At 42.2% G+C, this 22122-nt stretch overlaps 1 protein-coding gene across 5 annotated transcripts in view; it reads left to right on the top strand.

The window, feature by feature from the left end:
- Nucleotides 1-15661, top strand: part of SMCO1 (single-pass membrane protein with coiled-coil domains 1) — a 97665-nt gene extending 82004 nt beyond the window's left edge. For 4 of the 5 annotated variants that reach the window (XM_033959639.1, XM_033959642.1, XM_033959643.1 and 1 more), the window contains exons 3-4: nt 3362-3511; nt 14876-15660. In XM_033959639.1, coding sequence (XP_033815530.1) covers nt 3362-3511; nt 14876-15293 — 568 coding nt within the window. In that variant the 3' untranslated portion in view covers nt 15294-15660. Of the gene's footprint in view, nt 1-3361; nt 3512-14875 lie in introns of all 5 variants that reach the window. The other variant, XM_033959640.1, reaches the window with a different exon arrangement.
- The last annotated feature ends 6461 nt before the right edge of the window (nt 15662-22122 follow it).

Below are 22122 nucleotides of genomic sequence, written 5' to 3'. Positions count from 1 at the left end.
AGGAACACTTCCAAGAAATGGCAAACAGTAGAACATGCCAGGTCTTTTTTCAAGGACATGGTGAGCAAGGCGCAAAATCTGTATATCCCCAGATTCAGAAAAGGGTGCAAAAAGAGTCGAACAAAAGACCCGGCATAGATAACTAAAATAGTGAAGGAAGCGATAGGAAATAAGAAAAATTCATTCAAGAAATGAAAAAAGGACAAAACTGAGGGGAACTAGAAAGAGCACAGGAAGTATCAAAAAGAATGTCACCGTGTAGTTTGAAAAGCCAAAAGAGAGTATGAAGAGAGGCTAGCCAGGGAAGCACAAAATTTCAAACCGTTCTTTAGATATGTTAATGGGAAGCAGCCGGCTAGGGAGGAGGTGGGACCACTGGACAACGGAGACAGGAAGGAAGTGGTGAAGGAGGAGAATGAAGTAGCAGAAAGACTTAACGTGTTCTTTTCGTCTGTATTTACAAATGAAGACACATCCAACATACCGGAATCCGAGCAAATCTTCAATGGAGATCAAGCAGAAAAATTAACATCCATGGAAGTGAGCCTTGAAGACGTACGCAGGCAGCTAGAAAAATTAAAAACTAACAAATCCCCAGGTCCGTACGGAATCCATTCAAGGGTTCTGAAAGAACTAAAGGAGGAGATAGCAGAACTACTGCAGCAAATTTGCAATCTATCACTGAAAACAGGTGTGATCCCAGAGGATTGGATGATAGCCAACGTTGCGCCCATCTTTAAAAAGGGATCAAGAGGTGACCCGGGAAACTACAGACCAGTGAGTCTGACCTCAGTTCCTGGGAAAATGGTGGAAGCACTGATAAAAGACAACATTGAACATTTTGAAACAAACTGATAACCAGCCAACATGGTTTCTGCAAGGGGAGATCATGCCTAACGAACTTATTGCACTTCTTCGAAGGAATTAACAAACGGATGGACAGAGGAGACCCCATAGACATCATATATCTAGATTTCCAAAGAGCCTTTGACAAGGTGCCCCATGAACGCCTACTCCGGAAACTGAAGAATCATGGGGTGGAAGGAGACGTACATAGATGGATCGGAAACTAGTTGGCGGGTAGGAGTGAAGGGCCACTACTCGGACTGGAGGGTCACGAGTGGTGTCCCGCAGGGCTCGGTGCTTGGGCCGCTGCTATTTAATATATTTATAAATGATCTAGAAACAGGGACGAAGTGTGAGATAATAAAATTTGTGGGACGACACAAAACTATTTAGTGGAGCTCGGACTAAAGAGGACTGTGAAGAATTGCAAAGGGACTTGAACAAACTAGGGGAATGGGTGACGAGATGGCAGATGAAGTTCAGCGTTGAGAAATGTAAAGTACTACATGTGGGAAGAAGAAACCTGAGATACAGCTATACGAAGGGAGGGATGTTATTGAAAGAGAGTACCCAAGAAAGGGACTTGGGGGTAATGGTGGACATGACAATGAAGCCGACGGCACAGTGCGCAGCGGCTACAAAGAGAGTCACTGTCCTTGTCCAATCCATCATTCTCTCCAGACTTGATTACTGCAACTCCATCTACCTAAGCCTAACAAAGAAAAGTCTTATCAGACTTCAACGGATTCAGAACACCGCAGCTAAACTAATCTTCGCAAAAGGCAAATTCAATCATGTCTCCCCGCTTCTGTCTAAGCTTCACTGGCTCCCAGTCTTCCTCAGGGTTCGCTACAAATGCGCCTGTCTTACCTTCAAATCTCTTCACGGCATCCTTCCTCCCCTCTTTCCTCTTGGCTCTCGAGTACTCATTCCACCAGATCCACTCAGAAATTCAAACTATCCTTCCCTTCTCTAAATGGCATTTCCCATACAGGAAAACTTGGAACATCCCTCCTCTTCAGGATCACCGAGCTGTGGAACAGCTTTACTGCCCATCTTCGGAGTTCGACCTCCCTCCAACACTTCAGAAAACATCTGAAAACCTGGCTTTTCTCCAAAATGTAACTACCCCCTCCCTCCCCCCTCTCCTTCCTGTTTACCAAGCCCTCCTTCCTTCCATTGGAGTTCCTTTCTTTGTTTTTAATTCCTGTAAACCGTGTAGAGCTCCACTTCTGTGGAGATGACGCGGTATATAAACTTAAGATTTAGTTTAGTTTAGAGTGAATAGAATGCTAGGTATAATTAAGAAGAGTATTACTACCAGAATGAAAGAAGTTATCCTGCCGTTGTATCGGGCGATGGTGTGTCCGCATCTGGAGTACTGCGTCCAATATTGGTCGCCGTACCTTAAGAAGGATATGGTGTTACTCGAGAGGGTTCAGAGGAAAGCGACACGTCTGATAAAAGGTATGGAAAACCTTTCATATGCTGAGAGATTGGAGAAACTGAGACTATTTTCCCTGGAGAAGAGGAGACTTAGAGGGGATATGATAGAGACTTACAAGATCATGAAGGGCATAGAGAGAGTAGAGACGCACAGATTTTTCAAACTTTCGAAAAATAAGAGAACAATAGGGCATTCGGAAAAGTTGAAAGGAGACAGGTTCAAAACGAATGCTAGGAAGTTCTTCTTTACCCAACGTGTGGTGGACACCTGGAATGCACTTCCAGAGGGCGTAATAGGGCAGAGTACGGTACTGGGGTTCAAGAAAGGATTGGACAATTTCCTGTTGGAAAAAGGGATACAGGGGTATAGATGGAGGATTACTGCACAGGTACTGGACCTGTTGGGCCGCCGCGTGAGCGGACTGTTGAGCACGATGGACCTCAGATCTGACCCAGTGGAGGCATTGCTTATATTCTTATGTTCTTATGCCTCCTCATACGTGACAATAAAACCCCCAAGTTGTGCTCAGCTTTTTGGTCTTCTGTGCATCTGTATTTAATAGCCAAATGCCTCATTAGCATAGATTTAAATTCACTGCACAATAGTGGCATGTTGGCCTCTACATAGGGTTAGCTCATCTTGTTTCAGTCTTGTAGCCACTTGGTTGGTGTAAAGGTATACAAACTGAAAATGCCCTCATTATCGCATTATATTGTTCATCCAAACATGAGTACATATCTAATAGTTATTGAATGTTTTTGTTGAACAAATCAAGTTATATCCTTTTTGTCTGAGCTATTTGTTTCATAAGGTTATCTTTCTCTCAGTGTTTTGATTAAGGTCTAATCATGGTTTGAGAATAAATTGTGATAAAATATGGGCTATCCTAGTAATATCACAAACTTCTCTTAGCTCTGAGTAAGCTTGATACAAAGGTATAAAAAATACTGGAGTCTGCATTTTGTTCCCCCCCTCCCCTGACAAAAAGCTGTATGGGAATAATTTTATAGAGAAAATATTTTTCTTAAAGTATTTCAAACTAGACATTCATGATTCTTTGCTTCACAGGTTGGAGCAGAGGGTGAACATGCTGGAGGCACAGTTTCATGATCTGCAGTGTGCAGCAGGGGAGCTGACACAGAGACTAGAGATTCAAGGAGAGACTCTGGTGAGGCAGGCAAACCATGATAACATGTGGATATCACTGCTGGAAGACAGGTGACTTAAAGACAAGATGTAAATTCTGTTTCTTATGTGTGTTTATATATTGTGGTATTCAGCCTATGCATGCTAGGTCTGCCCCAGAGCAGTGCTGAAACCTGAAACAAAGGCACTAGAAACAGCTCATTTTGGGGACTTTTCTTCTTTGGCCTCTAGAGGGAGCAGGAGAGCATATTTGCCTGTTTCATAACCCCCATACAGCTCTAGTTTAGTTCCCAGCAGTCACGTGCAGGCTAGAAACAGAACCAACCAGAAAGCCTTTTCACCTGAGAGTTTAGGGTATGGCTGTAGGCTATTACATCAGGGAGCAGAACAGCTAGAGAGGCAGAAGGAAAAGCAGCAGCAACAAAGAAGGCAGGGAGGCTCAGGGTTGAGAGCTCTGGATGGCAGTAAACAGCCTGTATGGAGCTGGTCCAGAGCCACCAAACTTAATGCCTCAGGATTTTCAGACCATGGAGATGGAGCCCTATGCTGAACCACTGATTGGAGCACTGCCAATGGAAGTTTGCTGGACTGAAAGCAAGTAAATTAAACTGCTTCAATGTTTAACCTGGCTACTTTTTGGCTAAGTTTACTAAAGGCCTTTTGCTGAGTAACCTTAAAGAAGGCATGGTGCTTGGGGGCACCTGTTAGAACTTTAAAGAACTGTTTTTTTGAATTTTGTGTGTTTTTCCTTCTGGGTGGGGGAAGGGCTGTTACAGGTCCCAGGAGTGGGGACTGCTCTGTGTCTTCTGTGGTGGGTTTGAGGGCATATTTTACCACACAGAGCACACTCCCTGGCCAGCATGTCAGTTGCTGGGGCCTAGTGCTGTAGCACTAGCACAGGCTGAGGTAGTGATATCAGCCCAAAAGACTGTTTTTGAAATATTTGAAAGTTTTGAATCATTAATCTGCTGAGAACCAGCGGCAGCTTTGAAAAGCCTGAATTATGAGTTTTTGAATTTGATTATGTTCCCAATATTGAGGGACCCAACGAAAAGGGTTTCCAAAAACTTTATTGGCTGGCATTAATCCAGGGACTGTTTGGAATTACAGTTTGTTTGCTTTGGACTATACCAGGGGTCTGCAACCTTTAAGACATAAAGAGCCACTTGGACCCGTTTTCGAAAAGAAAAAAAAACTTGGAGCCGCAAAACCATTATAAAACAAATCTAACACTGCATATATTGTTTCTTATCTTAATGCTATATACAGGATCACTAAATTGAAAATAAAATCATTTTTCCTACCTTTGCTATTTGGTGATTTCATGAGTCTCTGGTTGCACTTTCTTCTTCTGACTGTGCATCCAATCTTTCTTCCTTTCTTTCAGCCTCCTGTATGTTTCCTCTCCTCCAGACCTCATTCTCTCCCCCAACTTTTTCTTTCTGTCTCCCTGTTCCCCCTTCTTTCTGTCTCCGTGCCGTCCCCCAAGCCACTCGGTTTGCTGCCACCGCAATCGGGGAACAGCCCCCAAGCCACCGCCGTCCCAAGCTTTCCCTGCAGAAGTGTTGCGCTGACCAGCATTCCGCTCCCTGACGTCAATTCTGACGTAGGAGAGGAAGTTCCGGGCCAACAAGGCATTTCTCCTCATTCCATCCAGCCTGAGCCCCATCTCTCCTTGATCCAGCATTTCCCTTCTGTGTCTGTCAGAATTACCATTCCACCTATTTTCCAGCATCACCCTTCTTTGTGTCCATCTCACCTATATCCCTATCTCACCACTTTTTCAGAATCTTCATTTGTCTCTGTCCTTATCTTTACGCCATGTTCACCATTTGCCCTTTCAATGTCTTTATCTCCCCCCACACACTTTTTCAGCATTACTTCTATGTCTCTATTTCACCTCCTCTTCATGTCCCCTCTGTATCTCTATCCTTATTCAGTAGGTCCTGCTTACCCTTTCTCTTCTTTGTGTCACTATCTCCATTTTCAGCTTTCCCCCCTTTTCCTTTGTTACTGCACCCTGTAGCTAGAATCTTTCCACCCTCCCTCCACTCCGGCCCAGCCCAGTATGAAATATTTCCTTTTGTTTCCCTCCCCTCTCTCTTTCTCTCTCTCTTCTCCTCCCTCACCCACGAGTCCTGCATCTGGCCCTCTCCCTTCTACCTGCACCTGGCAACACCCCCCTGCTCCGCGGCTCTCTTCAGCAACTCGTCAGCAGCAGTGATCAAGACAAGCTGCCAACATCGAGGCCTTCCCTCTACGAGTCCCGCCTTTGTGGAAAAAGGAAGTTGAAACAAGCGGGACTCGCAGAGGGTAGGCCCCGACGTCAGAAGCTTGTGTCGATCGCTGCTGCTGAGTTGCCGAAGAGAGCCGCGGAGCAGGGGATGTGGCCGGAAGCAGGTAGAAGGGAGAGGGAGATAGGAAGGCTGTAGATCTCCGGAGCATGACACCGACCCCGGCCAGGATGATTTCTTTTTCAGGCGTGCACCTTGCAAGTCCAGCGTCGCGGCGGGAAATAGCCATGCTGAGCAGTGAGCTCAGCACTACACAGATGAAAGCCTTGCTTGCTGATTGGTCCGGCGGCACGGCGGGGCGGGGCCGCCGGACCAATCAGCAAGCAAGGCTTTCATCTGTGTATGTGCTGAGCTCACTGCTCAGCATGGCTATTTCCCGCTGCGACGCCGGACTTGTAAGCTGCATGCCTGCGTGACATACTACCGGAGCCGCAGCAAAGGTGGAAAAGAGCCGCATGCGGCTCTGGAGCCGCAGGTTGCCGACCCCCGGACTATACTTTATATTTTTGAACATCCCGACAAGATTGATTTTCTTTCCTCCAATGTGGAACTGTTGAACTCTAGGCAAGCTGGTTGGTTTGAATGGTTTTTTTGTTGGTTTTTTTTTGTGAATAAATCCAGACTTGCTTGAGGCTATACACTTACCTGGTATTGTGGTGTTCTCTTTTGGTGGCCTATTTCTTTCCTTGTGCAGCCCGTAGCAGCTCACAAGAGTTTTCTTTTGTTACTGGTGCCCTAGGACCCATTGCCCTGAGGCTGCCAGTGACAAAGTTGGTATCATTCTTGGGACTGATTTTACTGCCTTCTATTGGAGACTTTGAGAAGGAACAGTAAACCAGGAATTGGAGTTTTGTTTAAAGCAGTGCTTGATACCGTGTTGTTGTTTTTTTGGACTTTCACCTGTTGAGCCAGTGGACTGAAAGCTGTTCAGCAGGCGTGATGACAATTGGAGAGCTGTGCGAGGGACCGTGACTTCCGGAAGGCGTGGAAGCAGAATTAGGAAGCAGAACCAGAGAGAGCCCAGCAGTGTTCTGGAGTGTCAAGCCAGTTATCAATCCCAAAGGCCCAGACTTATCAAGCTGTCGGGTTCGTCATGCATCTCCAGCAGCTGTTTACCCACTTGGCTTCAGAACGGCAGAAGCAGAGAGGACTTAAAGGCAGTGTTGCAGAGCAACCAGGAACTCTGACGGGCAAGCCAGTTGGAGTCCAGTCAGCGGCATGAGGAGCTGGTGCAAGTAACGGGTGTACTAGAAATAAGAGCCTTACTCTAAATGAGAGGGGTCAAAATGATTTGAAACTCCAAAAACCAGACCTGCTCTCTATTCTCCAGACACCTGAAGGGTTTCGGGCTAACTGAGCTCCTTATACCAAATGTTTGTTTGGAAGTTGTAAACAGAGTGTTACATCAGTAAGTAGGAACTCGTGTGGAAGGTTTTATCAGAGTTCACCAGGGTTCAACACCATCAAATGCATCAACGTGCTTGGCAGGCATCACCCACTCACATCATTTTAAAACACTCTGTGTGCTAATCTAAAAATCTGTAATTCATAGTGCAAAAGGATTTTTTAATTGCTTTTTTTCTTTTTCTCTTTAAACTATAAGTAAATGCAAAATTTGTTATCAATCGCCCAAAACCCTGGTGTCTGTATAGTGTAGAGAATTAAATTTAAATAGGATTGAAGAAATAAATCAACAATTCAACAATGCTTTTAAATGACATTGGTGAAAAGGCTCCTGAGAAATATAAAGCCTGGTGTATTTTAAACCCTTAACAAAATGGCTGAAAAACAGGAACTTATCTGCAAACCGCTGTTTGTTATACTACAGAGCCCCGTTTCGTGTCCTTCATCAGGGGCAACCCCAGGGGCATCTTCCAAAGCAGTATGGATCAAAAGCTGGTACTCCGCGATACAGTTACACTGCAAATAAAAGCAAGAGTATTTAAACCTTATGGAACACTCCCCAGCCCTCTCACTCCAGCTGAAATGAATCCTCCTATTCCCAGTAAGTCCACCCTTCTAGCATCATAGATTGTCTCTCCAATACAGCAAAGGGAGACACGCTCCATTCCCTAGTGGACCGGCTCAACTCAAAGCTCCACAGGGGGGAAAAAATTCTGATTTCCTGAATGAAAAAACAAAAATTACTGGAGCGCCCTTATACGGGATATGAGAGGTGTATATATATCTCTATATCTATCTATAAATCTCAGCTACAGGGGACTAGAAGGTTAATCATGGAAAGTTTTTTATGTTTGAGAAGATGTTGTTAGTATATTCCTATGCTGAAAGAAAACCCCTATAAATGTGATACATGTTGTGGTCCAGAATCCAAAAGCCTAAAAGAGTTCAATGTTAATATTTGGGTGCTGGTCTGCCAAGCATTCTACTTTCCTTTGCAACAGAGCTCCACCTAGTGGACACTTGGAGGGCCCTTTGTTCTAGAAAAAAGATTACATGCACCTCTCCAGGGCCCATGGTATTTACTCCAGGCTGGATTACATTTTTGTCAGACATTCTTACTTCCTTCAGTATCGTCATTAGTCAATGGCCCTGGAGAGATTTTGGATCACTGTATGGTGTGGGTGGAGCTTACTTCAACCCTCTTCTCTCAATATTTTTTGGCGAAGACACCTGCTGTGAAACCTGTGATAACCTGAGCCAAATTCCAATGGTAGTTCTTGCTTTCCATGGGAAAAGTTCACACACAAACAGCAGCTATAGATGTGGTTTCTCCATCTCTGCTTTAAAGGTAAAGCTTTCCCCTTCAACACAGATTATCTCAGGCCCAAAGACTTGTTCCAACCACTACCATTACAACGGACTGAGCAGAACGCCAAAAAAACTTAGACTCAGTTTGGGCCATTCAAGTTGGGGCCTTTGGAAGGAGGACTCAGTTAAGAGGAAGGGGGAGGTGAAATCATAGGGGGAATCTATCAAGGATTGGCCCGAAAAGGGTTTTGGTATTTTGTTTTGTTTTTTCTTTAAAATGCAGAAGTGGGAAAGTAGCCTGGGATTGGGTTGATTAGTTGGCAGTGGAGAAGCGACTAAAGGAATAAAGAGTTGTTTATTCTTCCTCAGAGATGGCTTACCCTCCCTTGGTATTTTGGGCACATCTGAGGTTAGATCAAGTTAGGTAAGGTTTTTGGTCAAGATTTCATAGGAGAACTATACCTAAGGTTGATCATAGCAGGGGTCATATGAACTTTTTTGATGAAATTTATTTGGGGGGGTATCTTTCAGGGAAAAGACTCGTTTTGTACCAGGTGGTATTGAGTGATACTGGCACAGAAGTGTATCTAAAGCAGAGGCATAGCTGGAGGGAGTGCAAGAGGAGTGGCTGCTCTCCCAAACAGATTATGACTCCAACAGTGCCTACATGAGCAGCCCTTCATCCTCCTCTACTACTACTTTATTTCTATAATGCCACCAGATGCACAGAGCGGTGTACATTAACCCTGATGCATTTTACAAAAATGTCTGCTCCCCTGTCATCAAAACGTGACTGAAGACTTGATAGCTGCTCCTGAGTGAGCCTCCGTGCCAAACTAGGAGCATTACAGTGTAAGCAGAATGGCCTTAATGAGCTGCCTAACCACGGCAGCTAGTCCATGGGGGGGGGGGGGGGTTAAGTTCGCTCTTAACACATGTTATGTTAGGCTGTAGCTTCTGTGAAGAGTTACTATTCCTGGTAACATTTTTCTATTCCTGGTAACATTGCAGCTCGATTACTGTAACTCCCTGTATCAAGGAATCACCCAAAAAGAAATAAGAAGATAACAAATTATTCAAAACACGGCATGCAAAACACATAAAGCAAAAAAATTCAACCACGTTACCCCACTCTTTATAAAATCTCACTGGCTCCCAATCACTCATCGAATCACATATAAAGTTTTACTACTTATCTTCAAAACCAAACTAACACATACACTAGGATTTATTGACAGACTTCTTATTTCACACTGTCCAACTAGAACACTTCGATCAGGTAACCAGCATATTCGGATGATTCCTTGCCCTCACATCTCTGGGAGGAAATCCCTATGGACAGATTTAAAACCAACTTAAAGACCTTCCTTTTTAAGAACACCTTTGATAAGTAAACGCTAGACTTCAAGAAGGAAGAGCATATCCCCTTTCTTCTGTGTTGATCTTTTTATGTCTCTCTTCCCTATTAAAAATTGTATTTCTCCCCTAAATCCTTTTGTCTCCCATATGTCATTTAAGTCTCATTGTATAATGCCTTCCCCTTGATTTTAATAGTTATGCCTATGTGCACTGCTTAGACAATTTTTATAAGCGGTATATCAAATTTTAAATAAAACTTGAAAACTTGAACTTGAGATAGAAATTCCCCCATTTTGCAGTGCCGGGGGAGGGGGGCAGTTCCAAGCATATCTTTTTGGAGACAAAGATTTTCACACTATCTTCAGGCTTTTGGCTTTAACAGCCAATGTGTCCAGGAGCCTACACTATTTTGGCCCACTGTGAAGGCTGCATTGTGATGGGATATAATAGCATATGTTCAGGGCAGGATTAATTCTTCGAGGGCCCCTAGGCACACAAGTCCACTGGGCCCCCTAGCCGTGCCCTGCCCATGTCCCACTCACGCCCGCCCCCTGCCCCATTTATGTACCTGTTTTCTTATTTCCTTCTTTATTTCCACGTGTATTTCTTTTTTCCTTTTATTATAAAATTCAAAAGAAACAAAGATTATCATACCAGTGCCAGTGTACAGTTTTAGTTCTATGCAAGCCCCAAACATCTCTGAACAAATCCCCACTTCCTTCCCTTCCCACCTACTTTCCCAGGACTTTAACTCAGAACCCTTTCCAAACATATATAAAAGTGTTCAAATGCATTGTACAGCAGTAGTACTATCCGAAACATGTCTATATTAATAACAAAGTTTGCAACTCCTCTCAACTGCTTCACTCTATGTCGTCCAACTTTAACCCATATGTATAAACAACCAAATCTGTAACTCCTCTGGTACGTTCTACTCCATGTATGTTAATTTGTAACAAAACAACAAGGCAAGTGGTCCACCACAGAATCCAACGTGGAACAAAAGAAGTTTGGCAGACAATAAGGAGATTCAAATCAGGTTTATTTTTCAAGGTGCTCCCAGGCACCATGCCTGTTGCATTTCACCAAACAAGGCTGGTCAACGCTATCAGAAAACCATGTCTTTCATACACATAGGCATAGGACACAGAACCACCCTCACCCAGTATGGAATAAGAAATCACAAACTAAACCCCCCCTTTTTTTTACATAAGCACAGAAGAAGTTTTTAGCGCTGGCTGGCGGGCTGAATGTTCTGTGCTGTTCTGATGATCATAAGAATTCTATGACCATCGGAGCAGTGCAGAGCATTCAGCATGCTGGCTTGTGCTACAAACCAAAGGAACGGTACAGTATAGGGAGTGAAGAAACAGTGGTGCATATCCCCCAATACTGAATAAAATATAAAGATATCAGATGTAAATTTGAAAAAAGAGAAATAACAAATCACTTTACAAATTAACAAATAAAAATAAAACAAAAAAATGGAAAATAAGATAATGCCATTTTATTGGACTAATACATTTTTTAATTAGCTTTCAGAGGTCAAAACCTCTTTCCTTAGGTCAGTAAAGTATACTGCTGTTACAGTATCCTGTCCTGACCTGAGGAAGAATTTGGCCTCTGAAAGAATCAAAAATGTATAAAAATTAGTCCATTAAAAGGATCACTATTTCTATATCTAAACATTTATCAACACAACTACAATACTACTTTATCCTAAAGCAAAAAAAATAAAAAATATAATTTTTTTCTACCTTTGTCATGTGGTTTCTACTTTCCTCATCTTCTTGTCATTCTCTTCCTTCCATCCACTGTCTGCCCCTTCCAGAAAATGTTTGCCTCCCTCTGCCATCTCTTCTTCTGCCCCCCCCTCCCCCTACTTGGTCTGGCATCCATCATCTTCCTTCTGTTCTTCTCATGGTCTGGCATCTCTTTCCTTCCCTCCCCCCTGTGGTTTTTAGCATCTCTCTCTCTTCTCATTTCTTCCACTCAGATCTGATATCTCTGTCTCCTTCCCCATTCTTTGGCATCTCTCTCCTCTCTCTTCCCTTTCCTACTCTGGTCTTCCTTCTCTATTTTCTGCCTCTGTCTAAATTAAATTCTTTCTTACTATTCAGCCCTCAATTTCCCTCTTTTCACTGTGTCTACTCACAGCTTGCCACCCCTTTCCTTCACCCCTCCACTATCTCACTAACTATCTTACCCCGATCCAGCATGTAGGAAAGCAGCAGCGGAGGTGAGGACTGGGCACAAGTTCTCCCCACTTCCATCATCTGCCCTGCCCTGCTCCCTTCTGTCTCCCTTCTCCCCCCTTCCATCATCTGCCCTGCTCTGCCTTCTTCTCTCTCTCCCTTCACCCTAGACCCATCTCATCACTCACCTTTCACTCCGATTTTATTTATTTTTTTTTTCTTACGACGACGCCCCCCCTCAGCATCGATCGGCAATGCGGGCCCCCCCCAATCAACAGACTGATAGGCAATGGACCCCCTCCTCCATCAACGGAAAATAAGATAAGCAAGGTAAGAAAGGCAACAGCAACTGTAATTTTCCAAGCAGTGCTGCTTGCCCAAAGCTTCCTTTTGGGCAAACAGCTTACTGTTTCCGCCATGCTTATTTTACTTTCCGTCGATGGAGAAGGAGGTCTATTGCCAATCGGTCCGTCGATGGGGGGGCCCGCGTTTCCGATCGATGCTGGAGGGCCCATCGCTGTTTGGAAAAAAAAATTCTATTGATACCCTCCTTCATCGGGCCTCCCTGACCATTTCGGGCCCTAGGCAGGTGCCTACTGGGCCTATTCGTTAATCCAGCCCCTGCATATGTTAGTGTAAGGAATAAATGAATAGCTGTAGGTATTTTAACTTTAAAGTCCTAGCTTGTTTCAGCAAGACATAGATTCATCCGATGTCCCTGTAAGTTAAACAAGGATAATTTATATGCTTCAGAAGTGACCTTGGATTCTCTTATACATTAGCATACTACACATATGTTGTTATAAAGGATGGGTAGATTCCGGAAATGGGGTAACAGAGCAGGCCATTTATTGGCATGGGTGACATAAAACTGGGGTGGGTTGCGAGCAATTGCTGCATTACCTATCGCTCAGGGTCATCTTATTAATAACTTACAAGCACAAGGCTTAAATATATATATCTCAAAACAGAGAGAAAAAGGAGACCTCAGTAACCCAGTTAAAGACCATAGATGAAACAATCATCAAAAAGGTCACATTTTATTCATCGGTTTTGCTTAAAAAACTCTCTGTTAGTATAAATTCAAAATATGGGTTTTCTTTTTATAAATCACTGCAATAATTCAATCCACTGCTGAATTACTCATAAAGACAGAACAGAGCATATATGAGGGGCTGTTCAAAAATTACATAGTAACATAGAAACATAGTAGATGACGGCAGATAAAGACCCGAATGGTCCATCCAGTCTGCCCAACCTGATTCAATTTAAATTTTTTTTTTTTTTTAATTTTTTAAATTAAATTTAAATTTTTTCTTCTTAGCTATTTCTGGGCAAGAATCCAAAGCTTTACCCGGTATGGTGCTTGGGTTCCAACTGCTGAAATCTCTGTTAAGACTTACTCCAGCCCATCTACACCCTCCCAGCCATTGAAGCCCTCCCCTGCCCATCCTCCACCAAACGGCCATACACAGACATAGACCGTGCAAGTCTGCCTAATCAAGAAAAGAATGATGTGGATCCAAGAAACTTACAAGTTATTCTGTACTTTTCTTGACACTTTTTGTTTTAGTGATATGAAATGAAACAAAAAGTGTCAAGAAAAGTGCGGAATAACTTGTAAGTTTCATGTTTCCATATCATTCTCTTCTTGGTTGGGCTGAAAACTTTTCAGTGGCCCCTTGTAATGCTACTAAAGGGCACTTAAACTTCCTTACGGGGACTGAGACCATTTCACACAACTCTTGTTGACTTCCTAAGGTGATTAATTCAATTTGCCCATAAACAGCTTTTTTGTTTTTTACTCTGTAAAAAAAAAAAAAAAAAGTTAAAAACTTATTCACAGTGTTAAATACAATCAAGCTCAAGTTTCTTTGAACACTCATCAAATCAGCCAGTCTTCTTTGTTATTCAAAATGACAACTTATACGTCTGACGTTAACATTTAAATACAAAGCTGACACATGTTAATTAATGAGTCAACGAATGAACTAATATTTCAATAGGAGGAAAAAACTTCAAATTCTCAAAGATGTTTTCTTGCTCTGTTCTCTTTATTAGAGCTAACACTAGTTTTAAAAACCTCCTTACATAAGTCCAGACATTGATTCAAAGTGTCCAAAATATTATATCTGAACCTTGTGCAATAAATTCAATTATAATCCAATATTTTATTATTAAAAGATACACTTAGCTGGATCTGGACTTCCCTGTTTCACTTGTATGCTACTTCAGAATGTGACCACTCAAGCAAAGATTCTGCAAATCTGCTCATGAGGAAAGTTATTTTACTTTTCCTTCCATCAGCGAAAGAAACATTTGGGTGGTCAGCTCCTAAAGAAACATACAGGTGAAATGGGGAAGCTCCATAGAGCACAGTATGCATTGCCCAAATTCAGCTAAGTGCATCTTTCAATAACAAAATATTGGATTACAATTGAATTTATTGCACAAGGTTCAGACATAATATTTTGGACACTTTGAACTAAAGGTTCTTTTATGATGTTTCTTTTTATATTAACTTTGAAGGACCTTGTGATCATACCAATATATAATTTACGAGAGACCACTGAAAATTTCTCAGCCCGGCCAAGAAGAGAATGATGTGCAGCCATGAAACTTACAAGTTATTCCGCACTTTTCTTGACACTTTTCATTTCAATGATATGAAATTAAATGAAAAGTGTCAAGACTGGACACCACGATTTTTCCAAATAATAAGTTTCTGGTTAACGGATCATAGATAAACAGTAATCTATTATATCTTCTCCTTGATGTTGCATTCTACTGAGAAAATAAAGGGCTCTATAACACATATGAAAAATGCATGCTTTGATATATTGATAATGTATCTTTTGTCTCTATTTCCTTTACAGATTCAACACAATGGAACTAAACATTTTCTACAGCTATGCCATTGAAATGCTCAGCTTTTTGCACTCACAGGTAGTAAGGAAGCTACCAAACATGGCAGGATATCTTCCCACCTTTGCTTCAATCCTGAGAAACAAAAGTAAAAGCCATGAGATAAGTCAAGTTTGGGATGCAGTTCTGGAGAATCTGGAACTACAGGAAGATCATGTCAAGACCCTCTGTACCTTCTTCATCACTCACTGTTATGAGGCAAAGTACTATACCCCCAGTGAACGAGAGGAATATGTTGATAACATCAGTGACATGATTCTCACTGTGGTAAAGAACCATACTTTGATGAAAAGTCTTCTCTGTGCTGTCAAGATTTTAGAAAAGAAAAAGACTGAAAAAATCATGGATAATCCCAAAGAAAAGAGCTAACTTACTATTTTCTACCTTCTTTCCATGCTACCATATAAACATAAATCAATATTTCTAATTTTTTGATCTGAAAAGCATGTAATATAATTTTCTCTTTGCACAAAATATAAATACATTACTATAACATAAGCCTATTATAGGGCCAAATTTATTTCATTTTTAATTGGAAAAAATAATTTAGAAATCAAAACAAATAGAAAGTAAGAAACTTATAATTCTGTTCTAAACATGCTAACACATGAGCTAGTCAGTTGTCATAATGGAAAGATCTCTAGAAATGAAAGTGCTTTTCCCAATAAATCCCATTTCCTAAAACAATGCTAACATAATCTGTGAGATGGAGAGAAAACACAATTAGCATAAACTGCATTTGAGTAAAAGCTGGAACAAACAAAATCATTAAAATTCCGTTTTAACCTGTTAATTATGGGGCTCATAATAATTTAAAAAAAAAATTCAAAAAGTGGCCTAAATCGGTACTTAGACGATCAAAAAGCCAGATCATCCAAGTACCAATAATCAAAGCTGGTTTTAGATGTATCTAAAACCAGCTTAGGCCTTTACCCTGCCTCTAAATGCCTAGAGCAAAAAGAAGCGTTTTTAGAGGAGGGGAAAGGGCGGGAGCTGGGTGGGAGGTGGGCCGATCTAGACTTAGTCGTACAGTAAATATAACCAAAAACTTTAACAGGTTGCCCAGTCGGAACTTATACGTTTTGACTTAGACCAAGTCAAAAGGGGTATAAGTTCCGAAAAGAGACCACAGTCCTAGCAACCTACCCACCCCAACGATCGCGGCAGGAGAGATGGCTCATCTCCCCTGCCGTAAACCACGGCAGGAGAGATTATGCATCTCTCCTTCCAGGATCGTTGCGGTGGGAGGGGGGGATTCTATAACCGGTCTTGTTTTGGGCGTTTAGGAATTGGGCAATTTTTTGGTTGATAATGTGTTCTAAGGTTAGACGTAGTGGTGGTCTAGGCAATTAAACTGCTGAACGTAGAGGTAGGCCATTCTAAAAAAAAACAAACCCTCATTTTGAATGTATTTTTGAGAATGGACATTTTTCCTGCTGCTACTTTCAGCGTTTAGGGCCTTAGGTCAAAAGGGGACTTAGACATTTTTTGATTATGCCCCTCTATTTGTTTAACTTCCGTGAAGAATGGACAGTTGACATTTTGGGAGCATGTAAAAAGTCTCCATAGACTCTAATGAATTTTCAAAGCTAAAGTTTTGATGCATACTTCTGCTTTCAAAATTACCTCAAGGATAATCTGCTACAACTGATCTAATTATAGTTCATCTAATAGACAATTGGTCTAATAGCTATTTGTTTAAAATACAAGATGACTAATGATACAATTAGCCTAACAGACAATTGATCTAATGAGGCATTTTGTCTAAAATGAAACATATGAGCAGAAAATTGGAGCAAATAGAGGTAAGCCAAGAGGATGTCCTCCGACAGATAGATAGATTGAAGAGCGACAAATCACCAGGCCCGGACGGAATCTACCCAAGGGTACTAATAGAACTGAGAAACAAAATAGCAGAAACACTCCAGCAAATATATAACCTATCCTTAAAAACTGGCAGATCCCGGAGGACTGGAAAATAGCAAATGTCACGCCTATCTTCAAGAAGGGATCGAGGGGTGACCCAGGAAACTACAGGCTTGATCTCGGTTCCAGGAAAGATGATGGAAGCACTGGTTAAGGACAGCATCTGCAAGCACATAGAAAACAATGGACAGCTGAGGGCGAGCCAGCACGGCTTCTGCAAGGGAAGGTTGTGCCTCACGAACTTACTGCACTTCTTTGAAGGGATTAACAGCCAAATGGACAAAGGGGAATCCATTGACATCATTTACCTTGACTTCCAAAAGGCCTTCGACAAGGTGCCCCATGAACGGCTGCTCAAGAAGCTGGGGAACCACGGGGTGAAAGGGGATGTCTATCGATGGATTAAACACTGGTTGGAGGGCAGGAAACAGAGGGTTGGAGTGAAGGGCCAATACTCAGACTGGCGATGGGTCACGAGCGGAGTTCCGCAGGGGTCAGTACTTGGACCGCTTCTGTTCAATATCTTCATAAACGACCTGGAGACGGGGACGAAATGTGAGGCTATTAAATTTGCAGATGACACCAAACTCTGCAGTAGGGTTAAAACCATGGAAGACTGTGAAGACCTGCAAAGGGACCTAGCGAGACTAGAAGAATGGGCAAAAAAGTGGCAAATGAGCTTCAATGAAGAGAAATGCAAGGTCATGCATGTAGGGAAAAAGAACCCGATGTTCAGCTACAAAATGGGGGAATCACTGCTAGGGGTAAGTAACCTTAAAAGAGACCTAGGTGTGTTGGTGGATACAACAATGAAAGCATCGGCACAATGTGCAGCAGCTTCCAAGAAAGCAAACAGAATGTTGGTTATCATCAAAAAGGGTATCACGACCAGGACAAAGGAAGTCATCATGCCGCTGTATTGGGCAATGGTGCGCCCGTATCTGGAGTACTGTGTCCAGTATTGGTCACCGTACCTCAGGAAGGACATGACAATACTTGAGGGAGTTCAGAAAAGGGCAACTAAATTGATAAAAGGTATGGAAAACCTGTCATATGCTGACAGGTTAGAAAAGCTGGGGCTCTTCTCCCTGGAGAAGCGGAGACTTAGAGGAGACATGATAGAAACCTTCAAAATCCTGAAAGGCATAGAGAAGGTAGACAGGGACAAATTCTTCAGACTGTGGGGAACCGCAAGTACAAGGGGGCACTCAGAGAAATTGAAAGGGGACAGGTTTAGAACAAATGCTAGGAAGTTCTTCTTTTCCTAGAGGGTGGTGGACACATGGAATGTACTCCCGGAGATTGTGATAGGGCAGGGCACACTACGGGGGTTCAAGGAAGGTTTAGATAAATTCCTGAAGGATAAGGGGATTGAGGGGTACAGATAGAATTAAAGGGTACAGATAGATTTAGAGATAGGTTATAGGAAAAGACAGAAGCCACTTAACAGGTCGTGGACCTGATGGGCCGCCGTGGATGCGGACTGCTGGGCGCGATGGACCTCTGGTCTGACCCAGCGGAGGCAACTCTTATGTTCTTATACAACAGCAATGTACTGTATATTCTTTCAAGTTCTCAAGAATTAATTGTGTGTGTGTAATGTCAGTTCTCCGAAGACAAGCAGGCCATTTTCTCACATGTAGATGACATCATCCACGGAGCCACGGTGTAAATGCTACTAAATGCAATGTATCTTTATAAGCTTGACACAGCACCCCCACTACACATGTGCAGGGGCCTTCCCACCCGACTCATGAGTGTGGGATCAACAGTCTTTTTTCATCCACAGTGAGTGGAAGGTGCTTCTGTAGCGACTCCTCATAATGTAATTTTTATCTTCGGCAGGATTTCAGCGTGTTGGTGCCTTCCCTAGTGGTTTTTTTTTAATCTTGCCTTCAGGTATTTAAATTCTCCTCTTCCCTTAAGTTTCTAGTTATTTTTCCTTTTTTTTTTCCCTTCAATTTTGTGGCTCACAGAGCCCTCTTAGGCCTAATCATTGGCCAGGAACTTTTCCCTTTCTATTTGCAGGTGAGTGCTCCTTTTCTCACCAGTGCCTCATTTGATTTAGCCATGACTGTTTTTCCATCCATGTCATTGAAGGTTCCCAGTGGCTTCACATGCTGTGTTAGGTACAATCCAGACCATCTCTGGTTCTGACACCATTCCTGGTACATTCAGTGTTTAGGGCCAGATCATAACCACTTAAGAGCATAAGAACATAACAGTTGCCATACTGGGACAGACTAAAGGCCCATCAAGCTCAGTGGCAAACCCAAGTCACAAGTACCTAGCAAATTACCAAGGAGTAAAACTAATTTTATGCTGCTTATCCTAGGAATAAGCAGTGAATTTCCCCAAGCTACCTCAAAAATGGCTTATGGACTTTCTTGTAGGAAGTTATCCAAATCTTTTGTAAACCCTGCTAAGATAACTACTTTCACCACATTCTCCGGCAATGAATTCTAAAGTTTAATTAGAAAATATTTTCTCCATATTATCAAAATCAAGTAGCTTCATCGCATGTCCCCTAGCCCTAGAATTTTTGGAAAGAGTAAACAAGCGATTCACATCTACTCTTTCCACTCTACTCAGTATTTTATAGATCTCTATCATATCTTCCCTGAGCCATCTCTTCTCCAACCTGAAGAGCCCTAGCCATTTTAGCCTTTCCTCAAGAGGAAGTCATAATTTTCAGCACCCTTCTCTGCAGGGTGGACTTGATTTAAATCACTAGTCAGAAAAACTTGATTTAAATCATGAAATGTATGAAAAAAGGACCACCAAATGTCTCAATTTAAATAATCCAACTATATTACTATAAGTGCTCAGAACCTTTACGGTAGAGAATTCACAACTGGGGTTACGCCCCTAAATGCACCTCTCCTGGTCTATAACTTTCACTTGGTGAGATAATAACGAGTAGTATTTATCTCAAATTTGAAGTACACAAGTTCTGATGCATTTCGCAAGACCGGCTTCCTCAGAGAACCTGATTCAGATGCTACTTAATGTTTTCTTTTTAAAGATGCTTATGAGTAATTAACCATTTGGATATTTTATCATTTTAAATCTACCCCCTTCCCTTCCTTGATGTTATTTCCTTTTTTGTTCTCTTTTCTTTAATAATGGAATTCTCCCCCCTTTTCTCTTGTTTTATATCCCACCCTATGTTATGTTAGTAAATCTGTATCAAGTCATGTTTGTTTTAATATTAATTCCCCCATTTATTTCAATGTACAACGCTTTGAATTCTATATTTAGCGTTTAATCAAAATTTTAATAAACTATGAGACTATGACTGGTTGGATTAATCTCCCTTATAAAACATAAAAATGCACATAAGATTACTGTTATTCAATTCCTCCCCTTAATAAATTTTACACTAAAATTTGCGACGCTGTTGGAAGGTACCATATGTCCTTATAATCATGCTTCCTCTAATCATTAATCAGTGAGCTCAGCAACCCCCTTGTTTTGCCGAAAGAAAACAAAACAAAACCTGAGTCCTCTTTGTTTCTTCAGCGGGCCCTCCTGACAACTTCGGGCTCTAGGAACGTGCCTACTGGGCCTACCCATTAATCTGTTCCTGCCGAGAAAAGAACTTTGAGGCACATGTCCCTTTCCTCTGAGCGATCTCGATTGATCACAACCCTCTGTTGTCTTCCACTTAACAAGTTCCTGGCCCAGCCCGTCACTTTGGGGCTCATCTCAAGAGCACTCAGTTTATTTATTAGCCGTCTATGTCATATACTGTCAAAGGCTGTGCTAAAATCTAAATACACCACATCTAGCGCACTCCCTCTATCCAATTCTCTGGTTACCCAATCAAAGAAATTGATCAGATTTGTCTGACAAGACCTACCTCTAGTGAATCCATGTTACCTCTGGTCCTGTAGTCCATCGGATTCCAGAAACTTCAACAGTCTCTGTTTTAAAAGCATTTCAATTAATTTGCTTACCACAGAAGTGAGATTTACTAGCCTGTAATTCCCTACTACTTCCTTACTTCCACTTTTGTGGAGGACCACATCCACCCTTCTCCAGTCCTCTGGTACCACTCTAGAGAAGCACTGAAAAGGTCAGTCAGTGGAACCACCTGAACTTCCCTAAGTTCCTTCAGCACCCTCGGATATACACCATCCGGCCCCATTTCTTTGTCTACCTTTAATTTAGCTATTTCCTCATGAACACAGTCCTCTGAAAATCGATCAAGGCCACTACTCCATTCCTATTCATGTTTGTATTCTGTGGTCCCGCTCCTAGTGCTTCAGCCGTGAACACAGAACAGAAATATTTGTTATGCAATTCAGCTTTTATCAGCTTCTACATATTCTTCCTTTCACTTTTGAGTTTCACAATGCCACTTTTTTGCTTTCTTCCTATCACCGATATATCTAAAAAATGTTTTGTCTCTCCATTTTACTATGTCAGCTATTTTTTTCTTCCATTTGTAACTTTGCTTTCCTGACTTCTCGACTAGCCTCTCTTAACTTTTCCAGATATTTTTGCCTGTCTTCCTCTTTCTGCAATCTTTTGTAGTTTATGAAAGCTAACCTCTTATTCCTTATCTTCTCAGCTACTACTTTTGAGAATCAAAGCAACCTTCTTTTCCTCTTACTTTTACTTGCTTGCTTCACAAAAAGGTTTGTCGCCCTTTGTGACAAATCTAGCTCTCTCCCTAGCTTTGAAATAGGGTTGGAGAAGATTGGTAGTCCCTGAGGCAGGAGAGCTGATCAGGTTGGCCCTGCAGAGTATGAAACGCTGACTTCTCTTGGGCTATTGCTGCTGAGCCAGATAGTATCTGCCTAAGAGCTGTTAGGGGTTAAGAAACTACAGTTCCCAGAGGGCCAGCCTCAGCACAGGAAGTTGTCACTGAGGCAAGCTCAGCTGCAGTGAGATTTTTCTCCCTTCCCCCTCTTCAGAGCAGGAAGGGGTGAGTTGAATGGGGTTAAAAGAGAGCAGCTGGGTCACAGAGGGGAGGAGGAGCTGAGGAGGCTTCAGGGTGAGCTGGAGAGGCAGCACACTCCTCCTCAACTAAAGCCTGAGGAAATAAGCCACGATTGGGACATGGTGGACATGTCAGAGGGGCAGGAGACTGAAGCTGAGACACAGCTACAAAGCTGTGAACCCATGGACATTGGAGTATCTAGTCCAGTGGTCTCAAACTCAAACCCTTTGCGGGGCCACATTTTGGATTTGTAGGTACTTGGAGGGCCGCAGAAAAAATAGTTAATGTCTTATTAAAGAAATGACAATTTTGCATGAGGTTAAA

Source organism: Geotrypetes seraphini, chromosome 9 (assembly GCF_902459505.1).
Source record: "Geotrypetes seraphini chromosome 9, aGeoSer1.1, whole genome shotgun sequence".
Lineage (NCBI taxonomy): Eukaryota > Metazoa > Chordata > Amphibia > Gymnophiona > Dermophiidae > Geotrypetes > Geotrypetes seraphini.
Note: the sequence above shows the minus strand (reverse complement) of the source record. Positions and strands in the feature narration are given on the sequence as shown.